The sequence below is a fragment of the Oncorhynchus clarkii genome, chromosome 3 (genome assembly GCF_045791955.1).
Source record: "Oncorhynchus clarkii lewisi isolate Uvic-CL-2024 chromosome 3, UVic_Ocla_1.0, whole genome shotgun sequence".
Taxonomy (NCBI): Eukaryota; Metazoa; Chordata; class Actinopteri; order Salmoniformes; family Salmonidae; genus Oncorhynchus; species Oncorhynchus clarkii.
In genome coordinates this window covers 54125263-54139608 of record NC_092149.1, presented here as the reverse complement: position 1 = coordinate 54139608, position 14346 = coordinate 54125263, and the positions used below count along the sequence as shown (strand labels likewise).

Here is a 14346-nt window from a genome sequence, read left to right as displayed (position 1 = left end):
GCAATATATTGCGTATCACTATCATTTCTGTGCTCAAAGTGCAGAATAAAAGTGTAACACACAGGTACACCTTTTTGTAACACATGTCCTCTGTTTCAAATAGAACGCACATACAACAGACAGACACTGTCAGACAACCTTCCCTTATTAGTTTGACTGCCTTGTTGCATTGATGGGAAAATATATTTGAGACAGATGACATGTTAACAGAATCATTTCACGGTTCAGTGTGCCCGCACTGTGATTTATCCTGGCGCCGCCCAGCCAAAGGTCCTAATTCAAAAGATTTATGGGCCAGGGCCAAATATCTATTTTGATTTTGAAAAAGAATCCCCAGTCTTAACAATGGTAGATTGCTGCACGTGTCTAACTATATTCATATTCCAAATCTCTCATAAAGTCAAATTATTTCATTAAAAGGTGATAAAAGAAAAATGGATGAATGATAACAGAAGAGAACTGTACATGCCCTTCCATTGTTTATCACGACCTCTAGGGAATGTCATCTAAGGGCAATTCAAGTCATTCACACAGAATGCAAAACCTGCTCTGGTACTGTATCAATAGCTGCATCTACTTTAGATGCTGTCTGCTGTTTTCATCCTTCTACCAAAACAGGCCAATCACCAACTCAGCACAATACAGAATTTAGGTGTACATCCCACTGAAAAGGTTCCATCCTATCAAATCAGATGACTGAATGCATGCTTCCCCACAGACCCAGTACAGTGTTATTCCAGGCTCTGTGATTCGGGAGCGTTCGTTTGACCAGGACAGCTTCCTCTGAGCCTGTAATTGCTGTGACCTGTTTTACCTTTCACTTCGAGTTTGGTGTGATAAACCACTGCTGTGGTTCCCATAACTACTACAGCAACACGATGCATGCTTGTTTCTCATCAGGTTTGGTGGGGTGGAGATAACACCGTGATGGGTGGCTGGTGACAGCCTCATCTCAATGTGAATGGAGCTAATCACTAATGCAAATTGCAATCAGAAGGGCACATCCTCACCAAACTGAGAGATAATTGCATGATTGTGCCAATAGTAAAAGGTCAGCCACTTGTACCATCAGAGCTTTTAAATAATCATTCATCAGAAATTGTGAACACATCAGAGGAGAGTTTTTAGATTAAATAACATATTTAAGGGTAAGGCCAAATGTTGTTCCATTAACTCTTGATCAGTTCTGATCAGTTTATCATTCTGCAATTTTCAATTGAGTTTACAATCTAGCCTTGTAGCTTGGAAACACGGATTGTAGAAGGCTAATTATTTCCCTGATTTAATTCATTTATACCAGGTCTATCCTGCATTTCATGACCACACAAAATTACATTAAGAATCTTTTCAATTTCTTGACACATTTGGCATTTCATAATTTTTCAGAGAAAGGGCTCTGTGACGATCCCCTCTTAAATTCAGTTTACCATTGTCCTCCATCCAAAATCAAAAGCTTCTTACGAGAGCGCAACTGCTGCTGCGTGTCTGGTCTGCCCCAGCCAGCCATGTGCAGAGGGAGCCCTCTAGTGCCTTACCGTGGGATCTTGAAGAGGGCTTTGACGGGGTGCATCTCAGACAACGGGGGGTCTCCATCAGCCAGCTCTATGGCTGTGATGCCCAGTGACCACACGTCACAGCGGGCGTCATACGTGGAGTCATACTGCTGCTCACAGGCGATGACCTGGGACGACACAGGCAGGACAAGCATGACACAAGCAGGTGGACACTTCTCATGCAAGTTGCTGCCATGTTTCTTACTGTCCATGATGATATGACGATAATGTCTTTACAACAGCGAGGTACGGACTTCATTACGGCCACTTTCATTTTTGTGGAGCTGAAATCCGATGAGTTTTGGGCAACAGTGCAGGAGACGATAAAGTCATTTTATAATTGCCTGTGTTTGAAAAACACATTGTAATGTTGATTTAAAAAGGGTACAGTTAAATTCATTCATCAGATAATGTGCGTTGCAACTAGTATCGCGCCTCCCTTCTCTCACCGTCAAAAATCATTACTGAGTCCAAAATGAACAGCCTCCTTTATTCTAATTGCCCCTGAGGACCCCTCCTACCAGCCCAATCATCATGCCTCATTTCTGCCAAACAGTAAGCTGGGGCAGCAGACTCCCAGCTATTAACCTTGGGGCGACCTCAAGAGCAGGGCGCGTGGAGGGGAATGCACAATGACAAGGGGGTGTTACATATTAAACAGCCTCAGCAGAGTACATAGTCACTCGTCTATCTCGCTCTACAGTCCACATAGCACATCTAATGCAACTCAATGGTGTCATCATGTAGGATATTTTGGTGCTTAGTGTTCTCATGTAATTGCAAGCAAAGTGGTTTAGTTGGGCATGTAAAAAAAAAGGCTAACCTCAGGTGCCATCCAAAAGGGAGTGCCAACGGATGTGTTTCTCCTCAAACGTGCACTCGTCAGCTGAGCAGAGACACCTGGATAGAATACAAGCTAATTAATAAATCACCTCATTCTCAGAGCATCGGTGTTTGGTGCAAAATAAGATTGTTTGTGTTATACCACATTACAGCCTGTAATAATTACATATTCACAGTTGTTTAATATGCTGTAATGTGCATATTACATGATTGTGAATTACAGAGGGAAAGTGTGTGTGAATCAATCAATAGCAATATGGCATATCATTTGGTGGGGCAACCTGCCATACCAACATAAATTGGCAATAATAATTTCAAATTAAGTGGGACAGATTTTTATCAGCAGGAGTCCACTTCATTCCCAACACACAAGGACATAAACATGCCCGGGGCAACTCAGAGTCATTTGCTAGAACAGCTTTCTTTTTTATATGCAAAGGATCAAATAATGCAATTTAAATTAGCAATAATAGCCTTAGGTTAAGCTATGGTCCATGAAATACCAAGATGTTACATAGGGTAGGGGGGGAAGCAAGATGTGGACTGCATCGAAGCATTGATCTCCACATGCTCGTATTCATCTTATACTCTTTACCAATAATATCACAGGCTTTTTTGTGGACAAAAAAAACATGGATTAACTTCCAACTATTAATGATAAGTCATCTGTTAAACAAAGACCCAGACAGAAGAAACAGAGCCAACAAACAACTTCCCAGAGCCTCCCTTTAATATGCATGTATCTCTTTCTACAAGCCATCAATTAGCCAAAGTGCACCCACAACAGGATAACAAAAGCCATTACCAAAGTCAACAAGTTTGACCCCTCCCTCGGTGGTCAGAAGGATGTTGTTTCCTTTGACGTCACGATGGATAATCCGGTTGTTGTGTAAATGCTGGAGACCCTGGCAGGCGTGAGGAGGAAAGCAAAGGGGGGCTTAATAAGCATCAGTAACCCCATTATCAACGGTTTGTGATTAGTACAATTTGAATGTGTTTCAAATAAAGCTGTCTACTGCCATGCATATCAAAGAGCTCCCCCTGGTGTTTAAAGGGATGGAAATCTATTACTCCCACACCCCGCCACCACCTGAGTCAATCCCCTGCCCACTGTGTGTGGATGCCACCCCCTTCCGTCATTAGGCGTTTTGCAGTTGGCCATCTCACCAAGAGGGCGCCGTATAAGATGTATGCGATAACGGGCTCCAGCAGTCGCTGGCCCCGCATGAGCAGGCCTTTGATGAGATCGGTGACTGAGCCCCCGTTGCACAGCTGTGTGAGAGAGAGAGAGAGAGAGAGAGAGAGAGAGACAGAGAGTGAGTGAGAGAGACAGAGTGAGTGAGAGAGACAGAGAGAACAGTGGCTCCTCCATTACTCACTACTCTAGATTATGATTCATTACACAAGAGCCATCCCTCCCACACATACACAACTAGACTGGTGTCACGGCTCTTTCTTCCAGAGCTTTTAAAACATGCGATTTTTCCCAGTGTAGGAGGGTGACCTCCTCTCAGCTCTGCGATGGATTTCACTGCCGTGATATAAAGCAAACCTACTGTTTGTGATCCTTCTACTTCTCAAACAGACAACAGCTGTAAGACTACGTGATCATAGTGGAGGAGATGTAACACAGGAGAGAGATAAAGTGCAGCTACTTATATTGAGCACAAGCAGACTGTAATGTTTGACATGCAAACACCACTGGGTTATATTTCCTCCTGTGAAAAGTCATACAGTATGAGCACTTTAATGATTAACTCCATATGTGTAGTGCTGAAGATGCAGAGATGTTATAGATATACAGTATTTGACAGGACTGTATAAAGCTGGGCAAAGTCTTACTTCATAAGCGAGACAGAATAACCCAGGGGATCTCACCTCTAGAACCAACCAGAGCTGTCCGCCTGAGAGGTCATCTGACTTGTAGAACATGCCGTAGAACTTGACCACGTTGGGGTGGTTGGACAAGGTCCTCAGGATGTTGTACTCGGCCTCAATCTCCTCATCAACATCCTTTGTCAAAGAGGACACATTTACATCAGCGACAACACACCATTTTGAAGGAGGATATTTGTCATAAGTCACACAACAAACTGTATTGACACTTCTGACATAAAAAAAAAGGATGTTGAAATGAGATTATAAGGAAGCTAAAACACCTTCAATCAGAGCCCGGAACCATTAAACACAGGGGAAACTAGTTCTTGGTCAGAAGTACCAGCTGAGCTTCTTCTAAATCAGTTTAAATCTCAGTGGAAGAGAAAGCGTCACAGAGACAGAATTCCTCCTCCTGGATGTGTGAAATATACTGTCAGCGGTCTAATCAAGGAGAGGAATGAGCATGGAAGCAGCTGCATCTTCATAACCGGCCAGGCAGGGAGCTGCAGCAGGGGGTTAGCAAAGAGAGTCGCAAGAGGGATTGGAGCACCGACACAATCATAAACAAGCACTCAGCCCTGAATCTCACAAACACACAACATGGCGCAACTGCAGGGCCCATGGCCCCAGGCATCTGCACCACAGACAGGTCTGGCAACTAACTGCACATCACTAAGGTAGCGAGCGGCACATGCATAATGGGGAAGGTGGACACAGCGACTGGTTAGGACGACCGTGGAAAGCGGGTGTAGAAATGGAGTGAAAAAGGAAACAGGTGGGAAGTGGCGTGTCTAGAACATTCTGAATGGGGGTGGCCAAGGTGGGCCACAGACTCAGTTTACAGGGGGCCATAACATTTTGAACCTTAATCGATCAAATTGGTTTTTACAATATAATTATGATGGTTCAACAGCTGTAATGCTTCAGCTTAGGTTTGGTGCATTTCCCTGTTAAAATGAATCATAAATCAATTCCAAAAGTATTGATACAGTGTCTGCATGGAAGGTGTGTGCGAATTATACAGGGTCATTTGGGGGGGGGGGGGGTCTCAATTCTTTCTACAGGACCTCCTATGAAAATGTTTAATGTGCTTTATAGTAAAGACATGGAATTTCACTGTACAAATGTATTACCTTTTCGTTTGTCATGAACACAAAGAGCCATGAAGTTTTCATCTGACTGTCAAACAAAATCACTTCAAAGTAGGTTACTTGCGTACTTTTGTCCACTCCAAAATAGGTCCAGCATCTGAACAGGGCACTGTGCACCCACCATTTGAATGGAAAGGTAAACTCTATTACAAACACCATAAGTTTAATGACATTCAGCCAAAAGAGTGGCGGCATCCCCAAAATGTTTTACAATAAAAAGAGAAAGAAAGGTAGAAATTTCTCCTTCGTGTCTATCCGTGTTTCATAATTTTCGCAAGAGGCTAATTCACAAGCGGCATAATTCGGAAGGGGCATAATTCACAAGAGGCTGAATCTATTTCACCAGAGAAAGCATCGGAGTGAGGCAAACATCGCCTCTCTGTCTTAGTATATGTAGGCCATGTATCTTATTTTGTCTGGCCAAAAAGAGTATGGCATGTCCAGACAGCATCAGATACATGGGCTACACATACTAAGACATAGGGCTGTTTCGCTCGCTCGGATGCTTTCTCTGGTGAGATTGAGGAGTCTTGCTGTCAGTCAATGTATTCACAGACGGCCTATGAGATCTCAGAATTTCTGGGGGGCCACCGGGGTGGCCAATCAAATTTCAGTGGAGGGGTGTGGCCAGCCTGGGCCACCCCCTTGACACGCCACTATAGTTGGGGAATCTACTAGGGAACAGTAAACACAGGGACAGGTACAGGAGGAGGGGTAGGCAGGTACAGGGAAATAAGCAAAGAAACTTACTCTGTTTGTATGCCTGGTATACTGAGACAAGCCAAACAATAGTAAAGAAAAACAGAGATGATTTCCTTTATTCATTTGTTTGGTTTAGTGTTGTCACAGGTCAGGGTTGACAATTCTAGGCGGGAGAGCACCTAAACTTGTTAGATCCATAGCAATTATGCTCCATGCACAAGGTGGCACATGCATTGATTGTATGTCTTTTGCAATTACTTACATTGATTGGGTCCAGGACTTTGACTGCTGCCTGACTCCCATCCTTCCTGTTGTTCACTCTGTAGACTTTACCATAGGTTCCTTTACCGATGGTCTCCGCAATGTCCCAGTCACCCGATGGATCCGCCAGGCTCTCCAGACCGATCATACTGGCCTTGTAAGGGTATAGTCCATACAACGATCTCCTACATTGAATAATAGAGATCCAAGAGAAATGCTTCATTCATGTACACACATTGGAACTAAATATGCATCCCTGACAACACTTTCCTCCTCTCTAGGGGAAGCTTTGCTAATCAAGGAAAGATGGCAGGCAATGTGTCACCATAGCTTTAAGCTTAGCTTCAAAACATCACGCATATGGCTTTAACCACTCTGATGTGCATGTAACGCTCCACCAAAACACACTTTCTCACTAGCGATATATCAACAGCATAGATCCTAACAGCTTGCTATGTCATACAGTAGATTACTTCACCACTGACTGTGCTCAATGACACATCTATTTGGCCATGGGAGGCGCTTAACAGATTTAAAACTGATGAAGAGAAAGCAAAATACAAACCATACGACGGTACTTACATCGGGACTGTTATTTTCTGCTGACTCATTAAGCCTTGGGCAGTGCACACAAACGACTAAGGTGTTTCATAGTAAAACAAGACCCACACAGATGACGCTCGCTTATCCCCGGGAGGACATGTAACAAGCAGCATTGCACCGGGACGCGCACAACAGGGACCCAATCTATGCCGAAGAACACGCCACTAAGAACACTACAATCTCTTCAGAATCAATTGGATTGGCCTGAGATTAACTTGACTGGTGCTTGTGTCTACCACAGAACCAACCCCGCCCCCAAAGGCTCCACACATAATCAAACTGAAAGAGTTTTCTAAAACAATTTCTATTTTTTTTTCTTTGTTGTATCATTTTCAATCTGACTTTGGTGTCTTTATCCGATGACAGGTCAAGCTCAAATCATACTAAGTAACTGCATAATGAGGGGCAGTTTCCCCGGACACAGACTAAGCCTAATCCTGGACTAAAAAGCATTTTCAATGGAGATTCTTAATCTTAATCTGTGTCTAGGAAACCACCCCATAGCGTCATAAATGAAGGATAAATCCCTATTATCAAATCCAAGGGGCTAGGCCTGTAATAAATCACTCTGGGGTGTATACAGTGGGGGCATAACCAACATGACAGATATAATGGGTTAATGGTGCAAAGCAAGAGGTGTCAAAACACACACCTGAGTGAGCAGTTGTACGATGTGACCGATCAGGAAAACGCATTTACATATGTATGTATTCCGTATTCCCTGAATGATTGATACTCTCAGTGAGGGGAGTTCAGTTCTCCCATCCCTTCAGTTTGTCACATAAAGTGCAATGTATCACAGAGGTTGACTGACCCTGAGGGAGACAGGGAGCATTTATTTTGAGTAGCGGTTCACGTGAAAAAAAAATAACGATATTTGGACCACCAGGCCTCTCTGTCACTGCACCAGCGTGGATAGATTTATGAATTGGCATAGGAGCAGGGTGAGTGATGGCTTGACACTAGATGGATATAACAGTCATTTGAGGAGATGTATAAACATGCAGAGCAAAGTGGTGGCTGAAGTCCTTCAATTTGTCCATCCTCAAAGAAACCAAACATGGCATGGACAAGCGGGAGACAATAGGCTTCTTTGAAAGTGTAACATTAGGCGAGACCGCCTAATCATTTCCCCAACTGTCCGACTTCAGTAAAAAAAAACAACGCTATCATCACCGATCATCCAGAAACTAATCTACCTGCTCAGTCGCGTTCAAATACAGTAAATCACACATGCCTTGTGCATCAACAGGGTCAAAAAAGCTATTTTTGAGCCATTGATTACTCAAAACGAATGGAAACATTTTTGTTTCCAAGCATCTTTGAGTCTCAGTGCATTGAATACATTGTGGTTCCCTTGTTGCCTAGCCATCTATGCCAGGCTTTTGTAACAACAGTAGGCTCATATTGCTAGAGAGCAGCTGTGTGACCAAAGTGGCTGGAAGCATCAGACACCCAGTCTAGTATATCAACTTTCTCCTGGTGCTTCAAAACTAAGCTCAAGTCTCGGATCTGCATTAGTAACCTATTGCCAGTCCAGCTGGTGTTGTTCTCATGAAAATACTCAATTGGTGGCTGAAATATATATTTTTGAAAATCATTTGTTAAAAGGAAAACAGCATGAACTTAGATCAGATTTTACATATAAACTTCAGATCACTAAAGACACACACTATGAATGAAATGAAATACAACGCTACACATAACCCTTTACACGTCTCTAACGTCTCCTTTTGAATGTCAAACATCACACTGACAATAAGCACTGGTAGCATAACAAGAACGCTGAGATAAACACAAAAGAGAACATGTCAATAGAACATCATCCATCCTTAATCAGAAATCTCACATCTCCTTTCACCTCAAACATTACATAACATACGTACAGTACGGTATACCACTCTGAATCTCAAACTGAACTCTCAAAAATATTTTCAGGTAAAAAAAAAAGCTTCAATAGCCCATGCATACCTCGTTTGTGACAGTTGTTTCCCTATCACGTTCTGCTAAAAGTCTGTCTCTGTGTCTACCCTAGCCCACATGTCCCTGACCAAATCATGCTAATCAGCAGCGATCAATAATTCATCCAGTAGTAATCAGCAATGTGATCTAGTTTTAAATATTCAGGTGCCAGATGTATCCAGTCATAAACGAGGTAGATATGAAGCCTCTCAGGTTGCACACAGGTAACCAGGAAGTTCTGGATAGTTACGAGGTCATGTGACCCACACATGTCTCCAATCAGTAAATTAACTCTACCTCACTGACATACTCTTGATAAAATACTTGACTTTGGATTCAGACAACTCTTGATCTTCATTAAAATTCTAAATGGCTAAAATACTAGATTTAATGTGCAGTTCTGTAATGTCTTAGTGGTACTTAAATTGCATAGGCTACATTGCAGTGTGTTGCAATGCATTGTACTCATTTGTTGAATGGTTAGCAGCAAGGACGAGACTTATTTCACATGAGCAACAAACACCAGCAGCCATGTTGCTATGAGTACAAAGCCCAGGGGGAACACAGAGATAAAAGACGATCACACAGACTGAACACAAAAGATAACCGCTGCCTCAACAGCTTCCATTTCATACAGATAACTGTCAGTATACCGTGAATAGATCAGATTTGAAATTGAACTGACGTTGTTGAATCTAACCCATGCAAACAATTCATACATTAACAACAAACGTGATCTGTTTTCATATAAACCCAAAATCGAGAGATTGATATATTCCCGACCCCTGAGACTATTGTGTATTAACAGCAAAATACTGTATATCTTATCACCACAGCAATGAGAGAGAAAATGTTCCTACAACCGTTTTCCCAAACGGATGTGAGATAAACCAATGTCTGGGAGACAACAAAATAGCGCTCTCGCAGAACAGGACACCAGAACTGCCTGATGGCAAGGCTCTGGTTACTCATTGTCTACGACACTGTGTCAACATCATGTGGGAGAAAAAAAATAAGTCGTAAAGAATGCAATGCTCTCAATGCATGCATAAAATGCAGTTGGATACCCCAGCCAACATATTCATGTATATAAAACATTATAAATGTATTACATATTTATGTGCACTCGGCATCATTGAAGGATAAAGCCAAAAGCATTCGCCAGGAGTTTACAATGCACTCAATTAGAGGTCGACCGATTATGATTTTTCCACGCCGATACCGATACCGATTATTGCAGGACCAAAAAAGCCGATGCCGATTAATCGGACAATTTTTATTTTATTTGTTATTTGTAATAATGACAATTACAACAATACTGAATTAACACTTATTTTAACTTAATATAAAACATCAATAAAATCAATTTAGCCTCAAATAAATAATGAAACATGTTCAACTTGGTTTAAATAATGCAAAAACAAAGTGTTAGAGAAGAAAGTAATACGTGCCATGTAAAAATGTGTGCCATGTAAAAATGTGTGCCATGTAAAAAAGCTAACAGTTGAGTTCCTTGCTCAGAACATGAGAACATATGAAAGTTGGTGGTTCCTTTTAACATGAGACTTCAATATTCAAAGGTAAGAGGTTTTAGGTTGTAGTTAATATAGTATTTATATGTCTATTTCTCTCTATACCATTTGTATTTCATATAGCTTTGACTATTGGATGTTCTTATAGGCACTATAGTATTGCCAGTGTAACAGTATAGCTTCCGTCCCCCTCCTTGCCCCTACCTGGGCTCGAACCAGGAACACATAGACAACAGCCACACTCGAAGCATTGTTACCCATCGCTCCACAAAAGCCGCGGCCCTTGCAGCGCAAGGGGAATAACTACTCCAAATCTAAAAGCGAGTGACGTTTGAAACAGTATCAGCGCACACCCAGCTAACTAGCTAGCCATTTCGCATTGGTTATACCAGCCATTAGGCTGATAGGCTTGAAGTCATAAACAGCACTGTGCTTGCGAAGAGCTGCTGGCAAAACGCATGAAAGTGCTGTTTGAATGAATGATTACGGGTCTGCTGCTGCTCAGTCAGACTGCTCTATCAAATAAGACTTAATTATAACATAATAACACACAGAAATACGAGCCTTTGGTCATTAATATGATCGAATCCGGAAACTATCATTTCGAAAACAAAACGTTTATTATTTCAGTGAAATACGGAACCGTTCGGTATTTTATCTAACGGGTGGCATCCCTAAGTCTAAATATTCTTGTTACATTGCACAACCTTCAATGTATGTCATAATTACGTAATAATTAATAATTAGCAATGAGCCAGGCAGCCCAAACTGTTGCATATACCCTGACTCTGCGTGGTTAATATTGCAAGAGAAATGACACAATTTCAACTGGTTAATATTGCCTGCTAAACTGGATCAGTAGTCATAACTAGTGATTATGATTGATTGTTTTTTATACGACAAGTTTAATGCTAGCTAGCAATTTACCATGGCTTCTACTACATTCGCGTAACAGGCAGGCTACTGGTGGAGTGCAATGGTTAGAGCGTTGGACTAGTTAACTGTGCGGTTGCAAAAAAACAAAAAATAAAAACAATAATCGGACATCGGCGCCCAAAAATACCGATTTCCGATTGTTATGAAAACTTGAAATCGGCCCTAATTAAATCGGCCATTCCGATTAATCGGTCGACCTCTACACTCAATATTGGAGCCAGTAGATGTGACAACACAACATGCAATGTATTTCCCACTAGCTCGACAATGTGTTTCATCAGCTACTGTACATATACCGTATAGGTATATTTAGCATGGTTCACAAAATCACTATGATTCTTCATAGGCACAACCAAACAGGTGATATGTGGACATGGTGGCAGTTACAGGTCATGTGACCAGTTACTAACACAGATTACCTTCCACACTGGACTGGAACCAGAGTGCAAGGTGTAAGAGGAGAATCTAACTCACACACACTCTATATCCCAAGCTGACTGGTAAGTTTTACATGGTCTGTTGCAAAAATACTCAGTTCTTCCCAACTTTAATCCCTGTTAAGGGGATATGAATGGGCTTCACAGCACTGTAAACCTTCATCAACATGTCAAACTTGAATCGTCATGTCCTTGCAATAACCCTGTCTGACCAGTGACCACAGTCATGGAGAGATTACAGTGGTGGAGATGAAATGTGTTGCATCCCACTATTCAAACCTCATCATTTACAGGTAAGTACTTCTGTGCTGCCATAGGCACACTAGGTACTGCTGTAACACTAATATCATACTACAGGACACTCACTGTATGATAGCCTGATCCATGACCATCCTGAACGCTGCACTCTCGTTTCGTGTAGCGAAACAGAATGTTAACTGGCGAGACTTCAGGATGGTTGTACAGTAGGAGGCTAAGGCTAACTGTATGATATGTAGTGGTGAAAGCCAAAGTGGGAAGAACTGAGTATCTGATCTGGTCTCTCACCATATCCTGCCGTGTAGGTGGAAAAACTCTTTTGCCTTGAGGTGATTTTCCTCAGTGTTTCCATGTATCCTGAGCATTGAGTAAAAACGACACACCCTATCGTCAATACTGTACATGTATGCCATGTGTGCTGTATTTTATAATTTAGGTTAAAATGCGACATGAGTTTGTAAAAGGCAGTAGCCAAGCCTAACAAAAACAGCTTCTTAGCAAACAGCAATTTCTCAAAATTGTGCTAGGACCGCCTGGGAGTGGTCTGAGTGGGGAAGGGAAAACCAAAAAGTTGCTGTTATTGGCAGAGATGTTTGTACCTCTCTTTCTTATTGGTCTATTGACTAATTTACCACCTGGTGATGTCACCAGGCAGGCCAAAACTCCATCCCACCTAAATAGGCTGAAATTTCAGGCGCACTTTCGAACAGCTCTTACACTAAAAGGGCATTATCATTTTCACAGTATTATTCCAACTTCATAGTGTGGAAATAAACACTGAGTGTACAAAACATTAGGAACACCTTCCTACTATTGAGTTACACCACCTTTTGCCCTCCGAACAGCCTCAATTCATCGGAGCATGGACTCTACAAGGTGTCAAACGCTTTCCACAGGAATGCTGGCCCGTGTTGACACCAATGCTTCCCACAGTTGTGTGTCAAGTTGGTTGGATGCCCTTTGGGTGGTGGACCATTGTTGAGACACGTGGGTAACTGTTGAGCATGAAAAACACAGCAGCGTCGCAGTTCTTGACACAAACCGGTGCGCCTGGCACCTACTACCATACCCCGTTCAAAGGCACTTCAATCTTTTGTCTTGCCCATTCACCCTCTGAATGGCACACATACACAATCCATGTCTCAATTGTCTCAAGGCTTAAAAATCCTTCTTTAACCTGTCTCCTCCCCTTCATCAATGCTGGTTGAAGTGGATTTAACAGGTTACATCTATAAAGGATCATAGTTTTCAACTGGATTCACCTGGTGAGTCTGTCATGTAAAGAGCAGGTGTTCCTAATGTTTTGTACACTCAGTGTATTTAACACGTAAGCAAATCGCGTTTTTGACTGCAATGGGCCTTTAAAGCCTCTGTAATCTTCATGTCAGCCAATTTATTCTTTGCTAGGTACTGTAGTCATATGTTTGTTTTTGGTACTGCTGCTTAAAGAAAAAAATAACAACTTGATTTCCTTTCAGACTATTTACATTTATTTTCAAAATATTGCAGTCATGTATTTTGAATATATTTTTTATTAAAGCCTTACCCTGTCTTTGCTGCGTCTGTATTTCCATTTGTGAACCCGAACCCTGAAAATGTTTTACATGGTAGAAAAGACTCTTAAACAAATGAGAACTTACATCTTGACAGGCATAAAAAAAACTAACAACACATTTTCCTTTCAATTTGATAAATTTGCGACACATGACATGGCCAGTTCAAACACAGGCATCCCCATCTCAGGAATGCGGAGATAATGAACGACATCTCGACGTTTGTAACTACACTATGACAAACGTTTTTAACATAATGTAGACAAGCATCATCCAATTAATACACTTTCTCTGTACCTTACCGTCCATAGCGACATATCCGAACTGATTTTCTCGGTTTTCTCACTAACCACAATCACCCGTCAAGGGTTTAATTATTAACAGGAACTTGATAAGCAATTGAGAGGAAATAATATACCCTAACCTACTTGCTCTGCATGCTATTGCTTCATTCTGTGTGTCTTACTTAGGCTAATGTAATATAGCACATACAAAATGCTTTACAAAAAAAAAAAGAGGTATAAATAAGATCTTACCAAAGCACGGAACCAACAAGTTCCTCAAATGTAGGGATGCCTGTGGCGGGTGTTTTAGTGCTCGTGTGGTCAGAGCGTGCGAGAAAAGCTCCATTTTAGAAAAAGGCCTTGGTTTAGCTAACTATTTAACAACTCTTAGGA

At 41.8% G+C, this 14346-nt stretch overlaps 1 protein-coding gene across 3 annotated transcripts in view; it reads right to left on the bottom strand.

Annotated features, from left to right (window-relative positions):
• Window positions 1-14066, bottom strand: part of LOC139397992 (myosin IIIB) — a 119119-nt gene extending 105053 nt beyond the window's left edge. Inside the window, exons 1-9 of one of the 3 annotated variants that reach the window (XM_071144271.1) lie at window positions 13972-13993; window positions 13663-13705; window positions 6390-6573; window positions 6176-6196; window positions 4275-4409; window positions 3564-3668; window positions 3202-3301; window positions 2377-2453; window positions 1536-1681 (exon numbers count right to left, since the gene is read on the bottom strand). In XM_071144271.1, coding sequence (XP_071000372.1) covers window positions 1536-1681; window positions 2377-2453; window positions 3202-3301; window positions 3564-3668; window positions 4275-4409; window positions 6176-6196; window positions 6390-6573; window positions 13663-13705; window positions 13972-13978 — 818 coding nt within the window. In that variant the 5' untranslated portion in view covers window positions 13979-13993. Of the gene's footprint in view, window positions 1-1535; window positions 1682-2376; window positions 2454-3201; window positions 3302-3563; window positions 3669-4274; window positions 4410-6175; window positions 6197-6389; window positions 6574-13662; window positions 13706-13971 lie in introns of all 3 variants that reach the window. The other 2 variants (XM_071144273.1, XM_071144272.1) reach the window with 2 other exon arrangements.
• Window positions 14067-14346: the final 280 nt, after the last annotated feature.